Genomic DNA, 15,216 nt, shown 5'->3' on the forward strand with positions numbered 1-15,216 from the left:
ATTTTACACGTACAATCAAAACTGATTACCATCTGTCTCTTGACACTACACTAGGAATCACATAAAAATGTGTATACATCATACACTTGTGATGTGAGGAAGTACACAGGAAGGAAATGGGCATGCAAACAAAACAGACTATGACTATGAATTCCAGACCTCATTCCCAAAGGTCACAGAATTATAACAAAAGAAGAAAATTGTGCAACAAAGACCCACACAAGCACAGGTGGGCTGAACGTGACTCATTCTGTATGTTTTTTCTTTATCTCTTTATTCCTCCACACAGTCACTTTTCACTCCTCCATTTTGTCTTCACCCAATGCTCCCACACTTTCACAACATGATTCATTATTGCAAGCAACCACCCCGTTCACATCCTGTTATTCAGTGCCAAAAAAAAAAAAAAGAGATAGACCTGTTCCCAGTTCCTCACCCTTTCCCTGCACTCCTTTCATGCCATTTTAGATAAGAGCACCGGGCCACATACTGTGATCAGGAAATTCTATTACCCATCTGTTACATAAACATTTGTTCAGTAATTCAAATAAATAGTCTTTTGGGTTTCATTAGGCATCTGGCACACGGTATTACTGACATGGTAATAGAGAGTCTTTATCAAGTGAGTGGCACATATAAAAGGTTTGTGACAGGGTAATTAACACTGGAAAAAAACAAGAATGTTGACAAGTGGGGAAAACCCCCCACAATAACATTGTGCTATATTTTGCATGTGTGCATTTTTAACTCTTGAAAAACAGAAAGTGGTTAGAGGAAAACAACCATTTTGCATTAATTTGCAGGGAACATAAGCACAATGTAAACGAATAACCGTGGTTTAAATGTACAGCGAATCCTTGTGTCAGAAATGTGCAGTAGTGATTTCTGAACTTTCATTCTAACTCTAGCAGCAAAAAATGTGTTCATTCCACCATACATGAGCTTATGATAACTGTCCATCATTTCAACTTGCCATTAAAAGTGGCACAAGTGTTAGCTACTTTACAGGATAATATATATTATGTGGCATATTTGATAAAAACTAAAAAGAGAATTTGACTAAGAAACAATAGATATTTATGAACAGTGCATCAGATTGAAAGAAAAAAAATAGTTTGATTTAAAATACAAAAAAAAAAATTAAGAAGAAAAAGAACAAAACAAAACATTTCCCTCCAGCTCATTTAGCAGTCCTCGTACGAAGACGTTTCTTGATAAGGTTTTCACTCTCTTTCACACCTGGATTCCGGCCAATGATCTATAAGAAGGGTAAAATATCAGCTGTTACTGAGAACGTAATTTTAAATTTAAATTCATGTAATTTTACATTTTTAACATAGATATTTATATAAAGTACACTATCATGTCATTAAGATTTTTTTCAGCAAGTTTAATCAGCAAGGAAATGAAATGGATTAAAAGTGACATTAAAGACGTTTAAAAAAAATGCTGTTCTTTTGAACCTTCATTTATTGAAGAAAAATAATAGATCAGTCTACAAAAAAAAATATTAGGCAGCACAACTGCAAATAATCAAATAAGTGCAACCTTAATGATGAAAAAATTTTTACAGACCCCGAAGTTTTTTTTTTAACCATTACAGTACCTGATGTGCCGGTATGTCCATTGGGGAGGAGATATCTGGTCTGTCGTGTTTTCGTTTGTCATGTTTGGATTTAAGCTTTAGAGAGATCTTCCCACTATCAGGGGACTTTCCACTCATCAACCCCATGATCCTCTTTGCTGAGACAGAGAAAGATTGTGATTGTCAGAAAAACAAATAGGATGCCTGAGCATGACAAAGTCTAGAAATGAACAAAAGGGTAATAAATGATGGAATAAGTCTAATCCTGACCTTTACTCCCAAGAAAGGTGGGAGATCCCTGAAGAAAATCTCCAATCTTCTGGATCGTTTTGTCTTTGTTCCCTCTTTGGTTTGACTCCTGGGAAGTTGAGGGCTATGAGGAGGGAGTTCATCAGTCACTGAAATCACTCAATACCGATGGGATCAGAAATCATGATTCTCCCAATCAAAGTCTTTGAGTGTTTTAAGGAACAGACTGAGGCACTTTTTCCTCTCTTAACTCCTCGGTCCATACTTACACCTTCTACCTGATTTCTACTTTATTAATTCACATTGTTCTAGACAAGAATCTCAGTATCATACTGTAAGAGCGATTTTACAGGTCATTATCAAAGAATACATTTTCTCAATGTTAGAATGTGTTGTAACTCACCTCTTCCTGATGAGGTGTTAGGTGAGGAGTCATTCTACTCCTTGTATTCCTAATGTTCTCCCTTTCCATCCCATCCTGAGGAATAGCAAAGTGCAAGAGTAATCAAACATTTTAGAGTTAGGAAGGCTAATATAAATGCTTTGTTTTCTTTAGGCCTGTTTCACGCATTCTGTGTCTGAGAAGCGTGAGCAAAACAACAACTTCAGCATGCAAAACAGCAGGCTTGTTTTGTGCTTTCACACTAACACTGTTTCTGCTGTGTAACAGATCAATGGCTCTGTACAGAAAACGTGATTTCAGACTTACAAGATTAAATATTTATATATAATAAAGCCTATTATTTTGTAAAATGGCTATTGGAAGTGAGAAATCTTATATAAGGATGGAATGTAAAGAATGTAAAGAAATTGATACTTTTATTCAGCAAGCCTGCATTAATTGATCCAAAGTGACAGTCAAGTATTTATTATATGGTCACTAGTTCTATTTCAAATAAATGCTGTTCTTTTGAACTTTCTATTTAAAGAATCCTGACAAAATGCATCACTGTTTCCACAAAAAAAAGTGAGCATAAGAAAAATCATAATAAGAAAAGTTTCTAGAGGAGCAGCATATTTGCATATTCTGAATGAAAAAATGCAGTCTTTCAAGCAGAAATTTAAATACATATTAAAATATAAAACGGTTTGAAATTGAAATACAATTTACACAATTTTACAGTTTTTTAACACTACATGAAAGCTGGCATAAAATACAACCAACAGAACATTTAAAACTGAATCAAAAAGTTAAACAAACATCTTTAAGATGTTTTCTTTACATGTGAAATAAAGAAAACAGTTACAAACTGAAACAGGAAGTGCTTCTGGACCAGTGTTGTTTACATCTAGTCAGATATACATAATAAAAGGGTTTGCATAAAATGCAGAAAATGTGCTGTCTAATATGCGCAGTACACACACCGCAGACAGTGAAACAGGCCTTAGTTGAATCTGAATGTTTGGCTGTGATGACCAAAATCATGACCTTAAGGATTTTATGGGTGAATTATGAATTATAGGTCTACTTTAAGTTGTACAGAATATTATCTCCCAAAGCGTTTGTCATTTATGCATCATGAAGAAAAAAAATTTGCCCTGCCACTGAGGGCATGGACAGCTCTTACAGGCAATATTACCATAATGGATCTGTAAAACCACATACAGTAGCAAAACCCACTCCATTTACACATCCACCTTGATAGAAATGTTATTATTTCTTTGATGCATCAAAAGCTTCAGGGATAATGACTCATGGATAATGATGATAAGCTGCATTTTCCACCATCGGGAACTCTAACCAAATGGCCTGGATAAGATGTTCATAAAAACTTTATTAGGAACTATAATAATAATAATAATAATAATAGGGTTGATAAGATTACTGGTGGAAGCAAATGTTTAAATTTCTGTATCTTTACACTTCAAAGACATCTGGACGAGGCCATGTTCTGCTTTTTAAAAAAGTGAATTGTGAACAAACCAATAAATGTATATTAAAGGAATAGATTACTGGAAAATGAAAATTCTGTCAATACATATCATGTAATTTTCTTTCTGTGGAACTAAAAAAAATATTTGATGTATGTTAAAGCAGATTAGACATTAGACTACTGGTAAAAAAAAAAAGGTGCAAGAACCAATGACATTTGTCACTGACATCCAACCTGCACCACAAAAGACATGGAATTCAGTTTTATCCTTATTTCTCTTTTTATTTGTATGAAGAGCAGCTGCATTCAATTTCCCTAGAATTCTCCTTTTGTATTCCACTGAAAATATAACAGCTATGGGTTTGAAACGACATGAGGACAAGCAAATAACAGAATTTTCATTTTTGCATCTTTTAAGCAAGTAAAGATCCAAATTTGGATTTCATGTTGATTTTAAGAACAAGCTCTCCCAGTATCTTATTTAATGGGACACTTACACCACACACAGACTTGCTCAAATTGATTTGGTGTGGAGGAATATTTCAAAGGGCAAAAAAGTAATCGCATAATTAATGTATTTTTACTTCTAATCTCCATCCCTATGGCTTAACCTGATTAAATTAACATGACCCTTAGAGTCTTGGCTGTGAATGACTGGTGCCAAACCATTAGGAATCCTGAAGGTGGAACAGCTGTTGAAGTAGGATTAAACAGGAAAAGGGTACCTGAGGACTGGGTTCAAAGAAAGCTTTCTTTTTCACCATGCTGCTCCTGCCTCCTTTATGCTTCAAGTGAATAGAAGCACCAGAAAAATGGTTTGTGCCATTCAATTACAAAACTCTCCAACAATTAGCAGGTACAGAGCATTTGGAAGCTTGACTCTGTTGCCAGGGGCAACCGGCGTGAGAGCACAAGATTCTTTGACAATCAGAGGTCACTTATTTTGAGTGAAGAGCATTCTTACAGAGTGCAAATTACATCTTCACTGCAGTGTTTTGAGAGACTAGCACAACCTACCTAGACTACAGACTCTGTGCATGGCTACCCTTTTTAAGCGTGTTATAATAAAATGTTAACACACTGTTTAGTCAGCATTTATGGTCGATTTGTATTTGTGCATTGGTAATCCCTCTGTCTGAACCATTCAATTAAATTTCCATAAACAGGTTTTTAAAAACCTATAAACCTACTGTGTATTCTATAATTATTGCTCCCAGAGCAAGTATCCGCAAGTGTTTAAGTTGCCTGGTGAGAGTGTGTGAGGTTAGGCCAATATACACTTAACCACACACATAAATATATTCTTACACTCAGAACTTTATGCTTAAAAGGACTGCCATTTTATAGCCCATGCACAATGAAGACTGATGTTAAGTGTATGTGAGCAAAATTGGAGCCTTGTTAATGACTAATTAGGACAATTTAAGAGGACTGGCTGTGCAGATTAGGTCAGCAGCAGATGGTCAATGGATTTTATATTAAAAAATTAATAATTTAAAAACAATTAAAGGGTTCGTTCACCCAAAAATGAAAATTATGTCATTAATGACTCACCCTCATGTCATTTCGAGCACGTAATTGTTCATCTTCGGGAACACAGTTTAAGATATTTTAGATTTAATCCGAGAGCTTTCTGTCCCACTATTGTAACTGTATGTACGGTATATTGTTCTTGTCCAGAAATGACATCATCAAAGTAGTCCATGTGACACCAGTGGGTTAGTTCGAAATTTTTGAAGCATCGAAAATACATTTTGGTCCAAAAATAACAAAAACTACGAATTTATTCAGCATTGTATTGTCTTCCGGTTCTGTTGTCAATCTGCGTTCAGTGATGCTGATGATCTAGTGCGTCCGTGTATTCGGGTTAAAAAAAAAATTGCTGGGCAAATAAATGCAGGTCTTCCTCTCAACACTTAGAAAGCTCTCTGATTAAATAAAAATTTAAACTGTGTTCCGAAGATAAATGGAGGTCTTACGAGCTTGGAACGACATGAGGGTGATTCATTAATGACATCATTTAGATTTTTGGGTGAACTATCCCTGAATAATGAATTTCTCACCTTCTCAATCTCCCCGCTCTTCCTCTTGCGAGTGGGTCGGGAGATTTTAACAGTAACGGTAGAGTCCTCTCCCTGCCGCTTAAGAGCGAAACGATCCGGCTGCAGAGGGCTGAAGGAAATTTCGAGCTCAGGCCGTGGAAACCTGGAACGCCTGCCTGTTTCCGTGGAGATCTCTGACGAATCTAGCACCAGCGGACAGCTAGCGGACGAACTCTGTGATTTGAAGATTAATATCATCAACTTGATAATCAATGGACTGAGAAATCTGTGCATTTATTTATTTATCAAACACAAAAAAAAATCTATGTAACATGAGAGGTGCCACAAAAAGTAAACTTTCTTTATTTAAAGATGCAGTTTTTCCTCATTGTCGCAATTTCTGTTCGAAACCTGCAATTGCAGTAATTCACGGAATTGACCTATGGCTAAGCCACGCCCTAAAATGCGATGAGCCAATCACAGTGCGCACCTAACCTAATACACTCGGACATTCTCTGCTTCCACGTCCGTTGAAATGTATTGCAGTTAGTCAGTTTTCATTCGTTGTTTCTTGTCATTTTAAGTTTAAAATGGTCAAACGGTGTGCATGGGGTACATGCAACTCAGACACTAGGTTCCTGAGAGGCTGGACGACGGTGTGTATTAAATAAAAAATGGTAAAGAAAGTAATTGTGATTCACCATATTCACAATGAAATGTTTACTAGGTAGGGTGTATTTCTGTTTTACCTGACTGGTGACAGATCCTCTGTTTCTGCTCGTGTTTTTGAGTGTACTGGTGTTCAGAGGCTTCACATCAGACAATTCTTCTTCCATCGTCTAGCATAACAATTAAGAGATAGTCAATAAACATTCCTCACTCTCTATATAATTACCAACTCAATTTAATTACACAGCTATGTCTAATAAACAACACACATCACCACAGGTTGGAACAAATATAGATTGAGAGCTCCCTGAATGATTACATGTGTTCAAAACAGTTTGGGGATAGATTTCTTTGGAAGGCATTGTTGTACCAAGAACTAAAAAGTAATATATAATACTATAATTTTACAATACAATCCATATAAAAGCTCAATTCATATAACTCTCAGTTCTTCCAAGCAAACAGTCAACTCAGCTCATCTGAGCTGAATTATATAAAATAAAAAAAATGATTGTTTGAAGGATAAGGCCACAATTTACTTAGCAGTGTGTTTTGTACAAATGCCAACGTTCAAAGTAAAGCCACTTCAGTCTTTTGACAGTGATTCTATTTGTCATATGCAGACTCTAACGAATCAAAGGCAGCAGGTGAATTGGCAGTAATAAGACACGTGTTTCTGACCTGGGTTGATGAGTTTCTGCGAAGTCTGGCATCCATGACACTGACACTGAGGAGTTCCTTCAGTTTCTGAATCTCTGCATCCTTTGCAGTCAGCTCTGCCCGCAGTGCCTCGGTCCTGCTGTCCTCAGTGACCTTCTAAGACAGAGACATAGTGTTGAAGGGTAATTCCACCGGTGGAGACATGAATGTGTATTGAAAGTGGGTCATACAGTATATGTAGTAGAATAGTTTCGTAAATTTCTAATTTGGGTCCTTTATGGCCGATTAAAGGCAAAAAATGACTTTTTAGTGCTTGTGGATTGTAGACAACAATCATCATAGTGCATTGCAATGCTCAGCAGGCCACTCCCACTACTCCGCCCATCAATGTAGACTAGAGTTGAGCTCCACTCTACGCTACCGCCTGGAAATCATTTCGCACAGTGAAATCAGATAATGCGCTAATATTATATGACAACGTAAGAGTGTCAAGACGGCACCCGCGCCATCAGCCAATGGATTGGCGTGATTCTATATGGGCTTCAGACAATCGGCACACTTACTCTGACGCGTAATTTTACACTTGAAACCAAACGCGTCAAGTATAAACAAGGCTTTATGGAGCGAGAGCGCACTGAGATTTACATAAGAGAGAGACAGAAGAATTATAATATATATAATATATATATATATACAATTGTAATATATATATATATATACAATTATAGCTTTATTTATTATTTTAGCTCTTTTATGATGGCAAGCAGTAAACAATTTATGGTGGAACAAGCTCTGGAACAATTACTGGAAAGTGACGAGGAGAAAGCATTGCTTAGAAAATTCTAAACATTCCTAAGAAAAACGCCTGGGAGTATTTGTAAATAAAGTCAGATTTTTCATTGTTCTTTACACATTGTATTTAACAATTACACATGTCTGTCAAGCAAAGGCTTTGACAAATATATTTTTTGTTCAAAATCTGTTCACTATTGTTGTGTGATTTTCAGAAATAAATGACAAAAATCGAATCGCCGTTTTTGAAATTCTCTAGTATATTGTACATTTTTCACTCATACTTCCTTTATAAACACTTCACATGCATGCTTATGTTAGCTTAGGGTATTCTGAATCCATAGACACCAAACACATAGTGTTCCATCTCCATTACAAATAGTTTTACAAATAGTATTACAAAAAGCCCAAATGTAAAAAACAGAGAAAACGGACAAAAAAGGGCTTAGTCCCCAGAGGGTTAAAAGAGTTTCTGTAGATGGTGAGATCTGTAACCAACACTGACCTCTGGTGTTTGGGGGGTGTTACTGGACTGTAGGATCTTGATCTGTTGGTCTTTCTCTGCATTGGACATGATGAGTTTCTTCAGCTGAACCTCCAGAGCTGAGACAAGTGTGTCTCTCTCTTTTCTCCAGCTTTCCATCTCTTCATCACGAGCAGCAAGACATGCAGACAGAGACTCCTAATTGACATATATCAAAAGAGTCATTCTCTTTTTAACTAAAATAACTGTCTGATATTGTCTCTGGAAACACACAATGCTCTTTACCATTTCAGCCTGTTGGCGGGCATGCCGCTCTCGATCATCAGCAAATCGTCTCATGTCCTGGTTCCTCCTTTCCTCAGCCTCTTTAGCCTGACCAATCAGAGCCAACTTCTCCTCCATCCACTTCCTACGCTCTGCCTGGTGCTTCTCATTGGTTCGCTACAAACATGAACACCGAACAACCACACTATAAGACCATGAGCACACATTTTCTCTATACAGTTGAAGAGAAATTGAGAAAATATTTGGACACCAGACCTGCAAGCTCTCCTGGGCCTGAGTGGTCTCTTGTTTGGCCTGTAAAATGTCATCAGAGATCGGTCTAGAATCTCTCCTGTTCCTCTGTTCAGAGAGCGTTGCTCTTAACCTCACCAATTCTGAAAATAAAATATAGTGATGTCAACAATCTGAGACCATACTGAAAAACAGGGATTCAATATCTACCATGAATTCATTAATTATAAAAGGTTATAAATTTAAACAATTTTTTGTATGATGGACAAGTATAATAAATATTTAAGATTTTGCAATTATTCTAGGTCACAATCAAATAAATGCATTTTTGACACTGGTCAAGTGAACTCTCTCGTACAGATCAGACGGTCAGATGTTCTTTGAATCATCTCAAATCATGCTGGAGAACATAATCAAATGTTGCTGTCAATAAAGCAAAATGAGGACACACCAAATAGTAAGATAGTGTAGAAATTGTTGAAATTGTTACATTTTTCTATTAAACTTGATTTAAATTGTTACATAAAATGTGCATTTTTTGTTTTTTCTTTTTTTATTTTAACAATTATTACATTAGAATAAGCAACACTGAAATACATGTCACATACACATTAAACTTTTTTTCTGTGTATACCGGTAATCCTTTTTTAATTGTATATTACAATACATTAAGGTATCATGAATGCAATATTGTCCATATAATCATATACCCTGAGCGAGCTCATTTATCTGAGTATCTCTGTTGTCCAGCTCCAGGTCCAGCTGTGTCTGTGTTTCCTCCTGTTCTGTCAGAGCCAAACGCATGTTTTCAATAACATGCTCACGCTCTTGCAAATCTGCAGAAACCATCAACAAAAATGAACATTCATTACCATGTTGCTATAGCCTGGGTTTCCCTATATTACCTTGTCACAGTGCGATTTTATTCATGCTGCTAGGTAGTCTGGATACCATGGATCAAATTTTCACCTCATCTAGGGAACTAATCACAGAACAGGGCGGGAGCAGCAAGACCATGACAAAGTCTATGCGACACACCCAAGCAGTTTGTTTATACCTATGGATCCAACATGGCAGCAGACGCGTTTTACCTTTCGATGCAGGAACTTTTTTGTACACCACGTACAAACCACTGAAATCAGTTGATACATGTTTTGTTTTTTTTTCCAGAAAAACCGCAGCTCACCGTTTACTTGCATTTGATTACAGTGCAGTCTTGACCTCTGCAAAATGGTGGACGTGTTGACGTATCGCAGCAACGTTCCAAAGTGGCCAATAGCCTATGTATTTATTATGTCTATGATTGAAACGATTGGCTATGAGCTATGTACAGGTGTATTTGATAGACATTCTCAGCACCCAATAAATAGCTCTGGGCATTCATATGCCACGCCTCAAATACGTAAATATTAAAATATAAACTAAAATATTAAAAATAAATGACATCCATATTGGTCACAATCACGCAGATACATGGAAAAAAAGATACCTTTACATGCTTTCTGATAGAGCAGCAGATTCTCATTTGACTTAGATTCAGAGGATCGTTCCTGTTTTAGAAGAAAGAGAAAATATTCAAGTCACATGGCAATTTCACTAAATGTGGTTTTAGGTATTCATTGCTGGATGGTGCTTACAGCTTTCAGCTGGTTGATGATGCGGTCCCTGTTGGCCATCTCATTCTGGAGCTGGGCTTTAATCTTTTCTAGATCACTGAGCTTCAGTCGCAGAGATTTCTCAGAATCTCGCATGGAGGAGATCTATATCAAACAACATAAGGAGATTTAGCACACGTCAGCAACAGTTAGATTAAATTCAAGCTCTGCTCTGACACGTTTCAGCCCGGACAGTAGAGACGTTTGAATGAGTGAAGAGTGAGTTCACACCTCCTTCTGGACCTGTTGAATCTGTTTCTTCGAGTCACCAAGTTTTTCCCGAAGATCAGATGAATCATCTTCCCTTCGGCGTAGATCAACAGCCAGACTGCTCATCTTACACTCGATAGTTTTAATCTCCTCTTTTAACCTGAGAGATGAAAAACCACATACACACAAAATGAATAACAATTTAAAAAACGTCCGAGACAAAAGTATTGATAAATTGTAGTCTGATTGATTGCTCAGTTTTTTATATAACCCTCTCTAGATATTGGCATTAGCTAATGAAAAATCTATGTTGATAAACTAGTTAAAAACTAAAAAAATAGACCACTCATCTGACAGATCAATCTACACATAATCCCTGTCACAAATATACTTGTCTTCTCATGCTTATTCAGAAAGAACAAAAAACAACACAAATGCTTTCAAACTACCAAAATAAATCAATCTCTTCTTGTGTGTGGGAATGGGATGATAATCTAACAAAAGCTGCAATCTTGAGCATAAAACAATTCTCAAATTGTTTAATGCTTTCCTAAAAACTTAGTATTAATCAAACAAATCATCACTGCTTATACAAAAGCTGCTAATGCCCAATTCCACTAAAGTCAGTTCGAAGACATAAATCTCTGGTTTGCAAGAAATCAACATTAAAAGCAATTTATTTAAATTCAAAGGAACATTTACAGGTGAAAATTGTCTAATTGTCTAAAATTGTCTAATTTCTGCACCACTAGTCCTAATATAATAATACATATATTTTTTGGTATTTTACATATTTTTAAAATTACACTACATTCTAAAGTTTTGTAAGTATCTTATGCATACCCAAGGCTGCATTTCTTTGATCAATTTTTTTTTTTTAAAGACAACAGTAAAACGGTGAAACATTAAAACAACTGTTTTCTTGTATTTTCATGTATGAATTTTTTATTTTTTATTTCTATGATGGCAAAGCTGATTAGCAGTCATTATTCCAGTCTTCAGTATCAACTGACTGTCCGGAAATAATTGTAATATTTTAATGTGACATTAACAATTATTAATGTGGAAAATAGTTCCACAACTAAACATTTTTGTGGAAACCATGAACCTTTTTGTCAGGATTCTTTGATGAATAAAGTTTAAAAACAGCATTCATTCGAAATATAATTGTTTTTGTAACAATGTAAAAGTCTTTACTGTCATTTTTGACCAATATAATGCACCACTGCTAAATGGAAAGTATTCATTTCTTTTAACTTTTGAATGGTATTGGATATAAACAAAAACAAATATGTAAAATACAAAAATAATAGTACGTTTGGCAACAGTATTATAATTGGACTGATTTTGTATGGTGGTTTAATGTGACTTGTGTTTTAGGAAACTGTATTATAATTCAAGAGGAAAATAACTGACCGGTTAATCTCTTCTTGTTTCTTCTGTAGATCTGTATCTTTCTGAGCGATGGCCTCCTCTGCCACAGCCAGCAGCTCTCTCCTTCTCTCCACCTCCCTCCTGCGGGCCTCTTGCACCGCTTGTGCCTCCTCCTCCTCCAGACGATCCTGTGCTTCCTTCAGTCTCTTCTGCAGGACTGAAAGCTGAGCCTCCTTTGACATTAGGGCTTTCTCCCTCTGTGAAAGTTCAGCCTCCTTTTCAGACAGCATGTTTATTTCACTATCGATCACTCTGCTTTTAGATCCAAGAGTGTTAGGGTTTGTCAGCCCCACCTCCCCATCTTTAGACAGAGGTGCCGTATCTTCCTCCACCTTTTTCTGAAGGCATCCAATCTTCTTCTCTAGTTCAGCTTTGACACCACGAAGGGTGGCAACCTCAGTCTGCAGGTCAGAGTTGACTTTTTTGAGGTCATCAAAGTCAGCTGATGTATTTTTAGACTGAAGCAAAGCAAATGTTTCAGCCTCCTTTTTTAGTAGTGTAATTTCTTGTTCAAGTGTCAAAATGTGTTTGTTCTTTTCTCCCAGTTCCTGATCTTGCTGATCCATTTGTGATTTGGCAGCAGAAAGTTCTTTCAAAAGTTCTGTAGTGTTGATAGAACTGGACACAACTTCTACCTTCAAATTCCTGCAATCCATTGTCATATGTTTGGTTTCCAAGGACGTCTGAAAAAGCCTCTCTGATGGAATATGTTCCTGTGAATTTCTCTCTTCCAGTTTAGACTTCAGATCTTGTATGCAAACTTCTAATGTGTGGCATTCCTGCTCCAGTTCTGTGATCTGCTTGTCTTTTAGTTTGGATTCAGCAAGGCAACACTCCAGCTGACCTTTGACCTCAAGAAGGGCGGAGTCTTGACACTCATTATCTGCAACATCATCTTGGACTTTAAAGTCTTCCAGGGGACCTATGAAGAATGGAGAGCTTTGAGCTTTCTGTGACATGCAATAACACAATATTTATCTGTGTGCTTAATATAAATTGTTTTACTTTAAAATTTTCTTCAACATTCAAAAGTTTGGTACAACCAGGTATTTACAATGTATTGCTACTGGCCTAGCAATCAAGGCCAGTAATTATTTGATCTAAATTGCACTAGTCTTTACTTACACATGGGGTGTGAAATACATTTTCGATTTGATTTCATTCTGAAGATGAAAGAGGGGCATTAAAATGTGAAATCACTCAGTCTTGAGAGCCTTTGTGCACAGAAAACACCTCATGTGCCTGGGATGCTTTGATACTATGATTACATTTCTTTTACTCTCATTCTTTTTATTATTAAAGTGAAGCAACCTTTGTCCAATTTATATGACTTAAAGTGCTTTTAATTTTGTGCAATGCTCTCCGTGCATAAAATGAATATGCTTCTTTATTCAATAGAGCTCATAAAAACAATACACTTCACAAAAGTACTTTAAGATACAGGGCTTTTCAAGCACTGCGGTAACTTTTGTGAAAAAAACAAAAACACATTTTTAATGATCATTTCTTTATGCTTGAGCGCCTTTTTCGAGCGTGGAGGTATCGTCTTCCTTTGACCCGATTCTCTCGGCTGGTCCCTCTGGTTGTGACAAAAGCTGGGAGGCACTTTTCAGCAACTGGGATGGAGTCTATACCTTTCTTGAGTGGGGGCTGTCCATCAAGCCCCTCTCCTTCCTGACGCCGCTTTCTGGTTTCAGTCCGGGCACTGGGCTGCTGCTCTGAGCAGGTACAATTGTGATTAAGTTGGATGATCTCCTTTTTCTAGTTATCCGGGAACAAAAGAGAAAAAAAAAAAGCTAAAATTTGAATAGGGTAGGAACTGTATTTAAGTAACCGTAAACCCAAAATTACGCAACAGTTTATTGTGATAATGGGCTGTAAAGCTTCAAATAGGATCAACACCATGAAAGGATGAGTTAATAATGAAAATTGTTTTTGTTTTTTTATAATATATCCCTTTAACCATTACCAAAAGGTACACTAATGTTCAAAAGTTTATATTTTTATATAAATATCTTTTAATTTATTCATGTTTATGCATTTATAACATTATAAAAGATTTCCATTTCACATAAAGGATGTTTTCTTTTTAACTTTATATTCAAAGAATCCTGGGGGAAGAAAAATAAAACCTCAACAACTGATATTAAGCATAACTGTTTTCAACATTGATAAGAAATGTTTCTTTAGCACCAAATCAACATATTAGAATGATTTCTGAAGGATGGTGTGACACTGAACTTTAGAATAATATTTGCTGAAAAATCACTTTTGCTTTTACAGGAATAACATTTTAAAATATAAAATAAATGTTTTTGGTGTTTTGTTTTGTTTTAAATTAAATAAATGCAGGATTGAAGAGCATAAGAGACTACATTCAAAATCATTTCAAAATCTTACCAACCATAAACTTTTTTAAAATTAAATTTTCATAAACAACCATAAAATTATTTTGAACATTGGAAAACAATGTCTAGATGTTGACGTTCACACTCACATTACTGTTTTCTACATGTTGGTCAAGAGCTGTCTTGAGTTTAGAAACCATCTCATCCTTCTGTCTGCACATTTCACTCAGATCTGATTCCCTTTGCCTATGGCTCTCCAGAGCCTAAAAGCAGCAGAACAAGTCAAAACGTCACTACAAGATTTTTGCAATTTTTGAATAAAAAAAAGGGGGGTGCTTGCTTATGCAAAACCCACAGTGATGCATAGCATAACCTCACAGTCTGGACTTCATATATGTGCGTGTTAAAATGGCAGAGGCATTTTACAAGTTTACCTTCTTAACCTCCTCTAGTTCATCTGATATTCGGCTCTGGGTTTCAATCTCTGTGAGGGAGTATGAGGCTTGATGTTAGATCAAGGGATTAGGAAGCCTGGTAAGTTGGGAGTATGAACACTAAGCAAGTGTATTGTGCTTACAATTTTACAATAAAAACACCTGCGTCTCAAAATACAGGGTTCCCACACTTTCTGGCGAATGAATTTCCATGACTTTTCCACGAAATGTTTTTTTTTTGATCTCACAAAAAGCATTTTCTTG

General features: G+C 36.3%; 1 protein-coding gene across 7 annotated transcripts in view; it reads right to left on the reverse strand.

The window, feature by feature from the left end:
* kif20ba (kinesin family member 20Ba) overlaps positions 1-15,216 on the reverse strand; it is a 23,137-nt gene continuing 7,921 nt past the window's right edge. For 3 of the 7 annotated variants that reach the window (XM_039656595.2, XM_039656509.2, XM_039656429.2), the window contains exons 16-33: positions 14,953-15,002; positions 14,668-14,781; positions 13,805-13,931; positions 12,153-13,092; positions 10,758-10,896; positions 10,509-10,631; positions 10,361-10,421; positions 9,582-9,707; positions 8,896-9,014; positions 8,641-8,796; positions 8,377-8,553; positions 7,101-7,235; positions 6,500-6,589; positions 5,772-5,984; positions 2,238-2,312; positions 1,856-1,958; positions 1,607-1,743; positions 1-1,258 (exon numbers count right to left, since the gene is read on the reverse strand). In XM_039656595.2, coding sequence (XP_039512529.2) covers positions 1,181-1,258; positions 1,607-1,743; positions 1,856-1,958; positions 2,238-2,312; positions 5,772-5,984; positions 6,500-6,589; positions 7,101-7,235; positions 8,377-8,553; positions 8,641-8,796; positions 8,896-9,014; positions 9,582-9,707; positions 10,361-10,421; positions 10,509-10,631; positions 10,758-10,896; positions 12,153-13,092; positions 13,805-13,931; positions 14,668-14,781; positions 14,953-15,002 — 2,963 coding nt within the window. In that variant the 3' untranslated portion in view covers positions 1-1,180. Of the gene's footprint in view, positions 1,259-1,606; positions 1,744-1,855; positions 1,959-2,237; positions 2,313-4,433; positions 4,494-5,771; positions 5,985-6,499; positions 6,590-7,100; positions 7,236-8,376; positions 8,554-8,640; positions 8,797-8,895; positions 9,015-9,581; positions 9,708-10,360; positions 10,422-10,508; positions 10,632-10,757; positions 10,897-12,152; positions 13,093-13,804; positions 13,932-14,667; positions 14,782-14,952; positions 15,003-15,216 lie in introns of all 7 variants that reach the window. The other 4 variants (XM_089120340.1, XM_039656669.2, XM_089120341.1 and 1 more) reach the window with 4 other exon arrangements.

Source organism: Pimephales promelas, chromosome 15, assembly GCF_988280905.1.
Source record: "Pimephales promelas chromosome 15, fPimPro1.hap1.1, whole genome shotgun sequence".
Classification (NCBI taxonomy): Eukaryota; Metazoa; Chordata; class Actinopteri; order Cypriniformes; family Leuciscidae; genus Pimephales; species Pimephales promelas.